The sequence below is a fragment of the Oncorhynchus mykiss genome, chromosome 23 (genome assembly GCF_057628025.1).
Source record: "Oncorhynchus mykiss isolate SJ-2025 chromosome 23, ASM5762802v1, whole genome shotgun sequence".
NCBI classification, from domain to species: domain Eukaryota; kingdom Metazoa; phylum Chordata; class Actinopteri; order Salmoniformes; family Salmonidae; genus Oncorhynchus; species Oncorhynchus mykiss.
This window is the reverse complement of record NC_143044.1, coordinates 18,485,552-18,494,770: the sequence shown is the minus strand read 5'-3', so window position 1 is coordinate 18,494,770 and position 9,219 is coordinate 18,485,552. Positions and strand designations below refer to the sequence as shown.

Below are 9,219 nucleotides of genomic sequence, written 5' to 3'. Positions count from 1 at the left end.
AAGTAAAAAAATGACATGGGGACAATTTCTGAAATCTGCTGCCCTGACCAGAAAAAGCCTTAGATCTGAAAGAAATGGACAGGTATAAAAGCCCCAATTTCCCCTCTGATATGATAAGAGGGTGCTTTTTGATGTTGCCATAATGTAGCTTCCTTTTCAATCACTTCAGTTAAAGGGTTGATGCACAATGGGAAAGAAATACTGTACTTCTCTAAACATTAAGGTCCAGAACTGGAAATCACAATACAACGCATCTCCAGTATCACAATAAAGACAAGATCCATTTGTTTTACTTTTTAATGCAAAATAATAAAAATAGATTAAGTATAGCTTGATACTATACAATAAAAATATCTAAAATAAAGAAAAAATTACCTATAAGATGAGGGATGGGACTGGATTCATATATATATTTTTAAATCTTTATGGCCATCTCAGCAATAACTGAATAATAATTTATATAACATTGGAAATGTCAAAGAAAATAATGAGTTCAAAGCATAAAAACAGTTAATTTGGGCATAGAAAGTGCTTCCCATATAAAACACTTTCTTGAACCAGTGTGGATGAGGGGTGGCAACAGTACTTTGTTTTCAGAGGTGTCCAGGAAATACATTTGCTTAAGCTTTTTCCGTTGTCTAAAACGTCAGTCCTTTACATTGCATACTTTTGAGTCCAATCTCTTGCTAATCTGTTGTACCTGTAAAAACAAAAGAAAATGAAAACCAGGTTTAACAAAGACCGATTGCGCAATCTACAGCCAAAACGTACATTCAGCAAGTCTTGTTGTTTCAGCAGCCATATCACTATACAGTACATATCCTGGTAGGAGTGTCTATTTTCAGAATGTATGTTTATTCTATAATTGACTGGAAGCTGTAAACATGAAAGAAATTCAGTTAACCCACTGTTCCTAGGCCATCATTGAAAATAAGAATTTGTTCTTAACTGACTTGCCTAGTTAAATAAAGGTAAAATGAAAAAAAATATACACACATTTTCCTGCTAAAAGAGGGATGGGGGTGTGTGTGTGTGGGGGAGAGTTAACTTACTTTTCTTTGTCCTGCTTGTAGATGTGTGCTATGTCTGGGACTAGGGGGTCATCTGGGTTTGGGTCACATAGCAAAGAACATATGGACAATAAAACTGGAAGAACAAAAGGTGAGGATAACCAGGATGAGTTTATTTTGCAATTACACCGTCACAATAGTCAAGGGCAACAGTTGAACAAATTAGGAAAACATTTGAGATGCATTTTGCTTTAATTATTTCATATTGTGCAATTAGGGTAGAAACGAGACAAAACAAAGTTGGTTTACAAACTGAATGTGAGCCAGTTTGTCTTACCTTTCGAAACTGTAAGTGCTGGGGACCACTGTGACCTCAGAATGTCCAGACAAATGCTACCATTACTGTTTATGTTTGGGTGATAGATTTTCGTTGTGAAGGCTACCTATGGAAACACAATACATGCAGAGAAAAAATGTCAGGCCTAAATGTGGTTGAGGGTACTCTACACCCAGGGGAATATTGAGTAATAACAGGAGCTGTGAGGTGTTTCTAACCTTTGGTGGTTTGAAGGGATAGTCTGTGGGGAAGTGGATGGTGAGGAAGAATACTCCTCCCTGATATGGGCTGTCAGTCTAAAAGAGATAAAGGTGAATTGTTAAACCAGTGATGTGAACCATAAAGTAACATGCATTACTCCATATAATGTTAAAGCCCACAGTCAACCTCACTTTATGTGTCATTGTTTATAGCAACAAGAATGTGATGGGGGTTTACTGGAGACGATACACATCCAAGCATATCATGTAAGTAACTCAGTTACAGAAGGCTATACAGTAAGACAAGGAGACCATTAACACTTGTTTCTTTGGTGGTGCAAAAAGGTTGAGCTTATAACAAATGGGATCAATGCAGAATAAAGAGCTTCTACCAGCAATCAACATAATGTTGACAATTATACTAGAAAAAAATGTGAATTTAGAAAAGGGCTTACAGGTCCCATGATGGTGGCTTGCCAATGAAACACTAAAATAAAGATGAGACAGAATAAATAATAATTATTGACAATAATACAACGCAAATAGTAATCTAAAAGGAATGAGTTGACCAGGTAAACTCCCCTTCATGTCCTATCAACTGAGTCACATACAAAGTCCGTATTCATCCAATTTTATTTCTGTTTATTTTTTTGTTTATTTGGGGTGGACACAGCAACTGTACTGGAACTTACAGTCCTCTCCAACTGGTCCAGCTGAGCATTGAGCAGGAGGGTCCCTTTGCAAGTCATGCAACTCCTGTTAAAAAAAAAAAAAAAAGCATGGTAGCACAATGAAATTTGTATAGGGGGGGAAATTCCATACATGTGCATTGACTACTTTAACAATGTTGTTACTTTGACAAGCCAGTCTTGTGGTCTATGACTTTATACAGATTCAAGGAGGCCTTGCTATAGCTAGCTTATATCTGTAGATTGGAATTGATCGCCATATCAATAACTTAGTGCAAAATGTAATGAATTATATCATTTAAGGCGCATTGCTGATATGTTATGTTGAAATATACACTGAAAGTAAACCAAGCAGATATACAATAGCCCACTCGTGATGATCGCGGTTCCAGAAGCGTTTTTATTCAGGCCCACATTGCTCATCATAGACAGAAATAACCAGAACAGCGACACAACTACCGAAAGCTAGCTCATTTATCTAGTTAACTAAAGTTACACCGAAAGCTAGTTAATTTGGCCAGTTACTGATTGATAATAAATTAGTTAATGATTGACTGGTGCTGGTAGTTAACGTAACTAGGCTATGTAGTTGTAGCACAGAGCATACAGACCAATAGCCACTAGCTAACGTTATGCTATCGTTGGATTTTGTGTCAGGACATAGACCAACCGTTTATTAGCATGACGACGTAAAAACATTTATGGACACACTTACCTTCTGTATTCTTTTCAAAGCCATGTCAGCCCCCTGCTTTAGATGTATGATGTAACGACTGGACACTGTCAGTTGTATACCCGTTTCTCGGCTCAGCTCACAACAATTAGTTTTGAGATATGTATGATTTCTTTTGTTTCCGCTTTTTGTTCGAGGAAGCAAACCGCGGGGAATTCTGGGGATTATAGTTTTTACTTCTAACATCAGCCTGTTAAAGTGACAGTACACTCTGGACAGATGCAAGTAATATATTGGGCGCGTCCTCAGCCCAGGCGTTGCTGACGTATGCCAGATATTACAAGGCCTGGATAGGTATTTAAAGAATCAGCAAACCATGTAATAGTGTACCCAAGAATGCAAAGGTAACTGAACTAAATGACTATCGCCCTGTAGCACTCACTTCTCTCATCATGAAGTGCTTTGAGAAACTAGTCAAGGATCATATCAGCTCCACCTTACCTGTCACCCTAGAGACCCGCTTCAATTTGCTTTACCGCCCCAATAGGTCCACAGACGATGCAATTGCCATCACACTGCACACTGCCCTATCCCATCTGGACAAGAGGAATACCTATGTAAGAATGTGGCCCTGGGTCGGAACCCCTCCCTGTGAAACTGTATTCTATTCTACTGTGTTTTAGTCAATTCCTCTCTGACATTGCTTGTCCTAATATTTATAGTTCTTCATTTCATTATTTTACTTTTCGATTTGTGTGTATTGTTGTGATATGTTAGATATTAACCTCACTGTTGGAGCTTGGAACACAAGCATTTCACTGCACCCGCAATAACATCTGCTAAATATGTGTATGTGAAAATTCGATGGAGCGAGACACGTACAAGGCAAACAGGGTTGAGCTCCGCAAATCCATTAAGGACGCAAAAAGACAATACAAACTCAAACATGAATCGATGTTCGACAACTCAGACTCGCGACGCATGGTTATCACGGACTACAAAGACACATCCAGCTGTGTGGTGCCCACCTAAGCCTCCCTCCCAGAGGAGCTTAACACATTCTATACTCGCTTTGAGGCAGACGATAACGAGTCATCCAGGAAAGCTCTCGCTGCTCTGGATTACCAGGTGCTTTCTCTCTCCAAGGCTGACACGAGGAAAACTCTCAAAAGAGTGAATATTTACAAAGCCGCAATGCTTCTTTACACTCTGCAAGCTTAAGCCGGAAGCCAGCCGGACCAATGTGTTGAAGGAAACGTCATACAGCTGGTGACCAAAATCAGCGTGCATGCGCCTGGCCCAACACAAGGAGTCACTAGAGCATGATGGGACAAGGACATCCCATCCAAACCGTCCCCTAACCCGGTTGACACAGGGCCAATTGTGTGCCACCTCATGGGTCTCCCGGTCGCAGCCGGCTGCAACACAGCCTAGGATCAAACCCTAGTCTGTTGTGACGCCTCTAGCACTGCGATACGGTGCCTTAGACCACTGCACCACTTGGGAGGCCCAGATCACACTTTTCTACACAGTTAGAAAAACGTTTCTCTCATTGATCTTTCCTGACTGAGAGGACCTACTACATACACCTTAGCCTAATACATTTAAACTCAGTTCTTCACAATTCCTGACATGTAATCCTACTAAAAATTCCCTGTTTTAGGTCAGTTACGATCACCACTTTATTTGAATAATGTGAAATGTCAGAATAATAGTAGAGAGAATGATTTATTTAAGCTTTTATTTCTTTCATCACATTCCCAGTGGGTCAGAAGTTTACATACACTCAATTAGTATTTGGTAGCATTGCCTTTAAATTGTTTAACTTGGGTCAAACATTTCAGGTAGCCTTCCACAAGCTTCCCACAATAAGTTAGGTGAATTTTGGCCCATTCCTCCTGACAGAGCTGTTGTAACTGAGTCAGGTTTGTAGGCCTTTTCAGTTCTGCCGGTAAATTTTCTATAAGATTGAGGTAAGGGCTTTGTGATGGCCACTCCAATACCTTGACTTTGTTGTCCTTAAGCCATTTTGCCACAACTTTGGAGGTATGTTTGGGGTCATTGTCCATTTGCGACCAAGCTTTAACTTCCTGACTGAGGTCTTGATGTTGCTTCAATATATCCACATAATTTTCCTCCGTCATGATGCTATATATTTTGTGAAGTGCACCAGTCCCTCCTGCAGCAAAGCACCCCCACAACATGATGTTGCCACCCCGTGCTTCACTGTTGGGATGGTTTTCTTCGGCTTGCAAGCCTACCCCTTTTTCCTCCAAACATAACGATGGTCATTATGGACAAACAGTTCTATTTTTGTTTCATCAGACCAGAGGACATTTCTCCAAAAAGTAAAATCTTTGTCCCCATGTGCAGTTGCAAACCATAGTCTGGCTTTTTTTATGGCAGTTTTGGATCAGTGGCGTCTTCCTTGCTGAGCGGCCTTTCAGGTTATGTCCATATAGGACTCGTTTTACTGTGGATATAGATACTTTTGTATCTGTTTCCTCCAGAATATTCTCAAGGTCCTTTGCTGTTGTTCTGGGATTGATTTGCACTTTTCACACCAAAGTACTTTAATTTCTAGGATACAGAACGCATCTCCTTCCTGAGCGGTATGGCGGCTGCATGGTCCCATGGTGTTTATACTTGCATACTACTGTTTGTATAGATGAACGTGGTACCGTCAGGCATTTGGAAATTGCTCCCAAGGACGAACCAGACTTGTGGAGGTCTACTATTTTTTTCTGAGGTCTTGGCTGATGCCTTTTGATTTTCCCATGATGTCAAGCAAAGAGGCACTGAGTTTGAAGGTAGGCCTTGAAATACATTCACAGGTACACCTCCAATTGACTCGAATGATGTCAATTAGCCTATCAGAAGCTTCTAAAACCATGACATCATTTTCTGGAATTTTCTAAGCTGTTTAAAGGCATAGTCAACTTAGTGTTTTTTATTTTATTTTTTATTTCAACTTTATTTAACCAGGTAGGCTAGTTGAGAACAAGTTCTCATTTGCAACTGCGACATGGCCAAGATAAAGAAAAGCAGTTCGACATATACAACAACACAGAGTTACACATGGAATAAACAACCATACAATCAAAATACTGTACAAAAATCTAGATACAGCATGTGCAAATGAGGTAGGATAAGAGAGGTGAGGCAATAAATAGGCCATGGTGGCGAAGTAATTACAATATAGCAATTAAACACTGGAATGGTAGGATGTACAGAAGATGAATGTGCAAGTAGAGTTACTGGGGTGCAAAGGAGCAAGATAAATAAATACAGTACGGGGATGAGGTAGCTCATCATTAGATGAGCTATGTACAGGTGCAGTGATCTGTGAGCTGCTCTGACAGCTGGTGCTTAAAGCTAGTGAGGGAGGTAAGAGTCTCCAGATTCAGAGTGTTTTTGCAGTTCGTTCCAGTCATTGGCAGCAGAGAACTGGAAGGACTGGAAGTGTATGTAAACTTCTGACCCACTGGAATTGTGATACAGTGAATTATAAGTGAAATAATATGTCTGTAATCAATTGTTGGAAAAATGACTTGTGTCATGCACAAAGTAGATGTCCTAACCGACTTGCCAAAACTATAGTTTGTTAACAAGAAATGTGTGGAGTGGTTGAAAAACCCAAGTGTATGTCAACTTCTGACTTCAACTGTAGATCTAAATGTGTAAAGATAAGTCAAATAAGGCATATCTGGCATATTCTAAAACTATGTCTGGTTGTTCGCTAGCAGTAGTCACTATTCTATTATCATTGCACTAGTTTGAGAAGTGTTCTGTCTTGAACCACCAGATGGCTCTAATGTTCTTTACTGTGTGAATTCCCTGAACTGTGTATGATCCTGTGTAAAAACGCAGACATCTAAAATAAAATAACATAAGCTTAAAGTACAACCTCCACTGTTTGATCAAATATAGAGGAAAAAATGTACTGCATTTGTTTTTCTATTGAAAATTGAATGAAAAAATAAAGCGAAACAGGGATTTTTTATAATGAGCAAAGACTTGGCTTTCATCTTGGTCATAGGATAAATACTTGCATACATTTTGCGGCGAACAGTAATAGCATCTTCCTCCAGAGCTCCATATGGTCTCCCTAGGACTGCTGCACTCAGTTGTAGCTGACTTTTGTGGATAGATCAGTCTTGGCAAGTGGGCAAGAAGGATGCAGGTAATGTGACATATGTTAAACCCACAGGGTTCTCTCACAGGATGGGATGCAGTTCTCAGAAGGTACCCAGGTGGCTGTAGTTAATTATACGGAGGTGTTCAATATAGGGAGATCCCCAGTAACATGTAGTCAATGCTGCATAGAGGCAGTGCTTGACTTGGGTAGGAGCTCACCGGAACTGAGTAAGGCACCTCGAATAGATATGGAATGATGGGAGAGGGAGAAAGGGTTTTAAAAGACAATTCTGCTTGATGAAGTGAGAGGCCCCTAGATATGATTGTAGACAAACTGTTGGTGATAGATTGCCAGTTTTAGGCATCCTGGGTTAACTGCATGCACCCTAAACATAATGTCTATGGAAATACAAAGTATCCGCGGATTTATATATGCCAACAAATGTATGACACTGTGCAAGGTGTACTGACAGTCTTCAAGGACCATCTTATTGATTAATTCTGATAATTTGAAAACATTTTTTCATTGTATGAAGTTTGGGGAAAAATGAAAGGGAGATGGAGGAACAGGGTGTGGGTTGGGATGAGACACATGAGTCTTGAAGCTAATTTCTGTGCAAATCCTTTGTGCTCTGACAGTGGTGTGACTTCCAGTCAAAGATGCTTCAGTGAAAGAGGTTGTTAATTATTTCTGGATATTCAGGACTGAGTACAATGCATCTATTTGACCATAGCAGCAAACAGGACGGAAGACAAAAAAAAGTTAGGACACAGTGTCAGCTAAACCCGAAAGCTATACATACTGTGCATGCATAATGAAGTAAATCGAGATGTATTGTAGGCAACCAAGTTCTGGGACACTGTAAAGTCCATGGAGAATATGAGCACCTCCTCCCAGCTGCCCACTGCACTGAGGCTAGGAAACAATGTCACCACCGATAAATCCACGATTATCGAGAATTTCAATAAGCATTTTTCTATGGCTGGCCATGCTTTCCACCTGGCTACCCCTACCCCAGTCAACAGCTCTGGATCCCCACAGCAACTTGCCCAAGCCTCCCTCATTTCTCCTTCATCCAAATCCAGATGGTTGATGTTCTGAAAGAGCTGCAAAATATGGACCCCTACAAATCAGCTGGGCTAGACAATCTGGACCCTCACTTCCTAAAATTATCTGCCGCAATTGTTGCAACCCCTATTACTAGCTTGTTCAACCTCTCTTTCGTATCGTCTGAGATCCCTAAAGATTGGAAAGCTGCCGAGGTCATCCCCCTCTTCAAAGAGGGAGACGCTCTTGAACCAAACTGTTACAGACCTATATCTATCCTACCCTGCCTTTCAAAGGTTGGTTTCGAAAGACAAGTTAACAAACAGATCACCGACCATTTTGAATCACACCGTACCTTCTCTGCTATGCAATCTAGTTTCCGAGTTGGTCATGGGTGCACCTCGGCCACGCTCAAGGTCCTAAACGATATCATAACCGCCATCGATAAAAGACAATACTGTGTAGCTGTCTTCATCGACCTGGCCAAGGCTTTCGACTCTGTCAATCACTGCATTCTTATCGGCAGACTCAACAGGCTTGGTTTCTCAAATGACTGCCTCGCCTGGTTCACCAACTACTTCTCAGATAGAGTTCAGTGTGTCAAATTGGAGGGCCTGTCGTCCGGCCCTCTGGCAGTCTCTTTGGGGGTGCCACAGGGTTCAATTCTCAGGCCGACTCTTTTCTCTGTATACATTAATGATGTTGCTCTTGCTGCTAGTGATTCTCTTATCCACCTCTACGCAGACGACACCATTCTGTATACATCTGGCCTTTCTTTGGACATTGTGTTAACAAATCTCCAGATGAGCTTCAATGCCATACAACACTCCTTCCGTGGCCTCCAACTGTTTTTAAATGCTAGTAAAACGAAATGCAATACTCTTCAACCGATCACTGCCCACACCCGCCCGCCCGCCTAGCATCACTACTCTGGACAGTTCTAACTTAGAATATGTGGACAACTACAAATACCTAGGTGTCTGGCTAGACTGTAAACTCTCCTTCCAGACTCACAGTAAGCATCTCCAATCCAAAATTAAATCTAGAATCGGCTTCCTATTTTGCAACAAAGCCTCCTTCACTTTTGCTGCCAAACATACCCTCGTAAAACTCACTATCTTAGCC

At 40.9% G+C, this 9,219-nt stretch overlaps 1 protein-coding gene across 1 annotated transcript; it reads right to left on the bottom strand.

The window, feature by feature from the left end:
- Window positions 1–283: 283 nt before the first annotated feature.
- On the bottom strand, window positions 284–3,235 carry LOC110502527 (ubiquitin-conjugating enzyme E2 D4). Its single transcript, XM_021580602.3, has 7 exons — window positions 2,952–3,235; window positions 2,240–2,303; window positions 2,003–2,034; window positions 1,566–1,643; window positions 1,348–1,453; window positions 1,053–1,146; window positions 284–700 (listed from the first exon to the last, which is right to left on the bottom strand). The coding sequence occupies exons 1-7, from the start codon at window positions 3,153–3,155 to the stop codon at window positions 655–657; spliced, it is 624 nt and encodes a 207-aa protein (XP_021436277.2). The 5' UTR covers window positions 3,156–3,235; the 3' UTR covers window positions 284–654.
- Window positions 3,236–9,219: the final 5,984 nt, after the last annotated feature.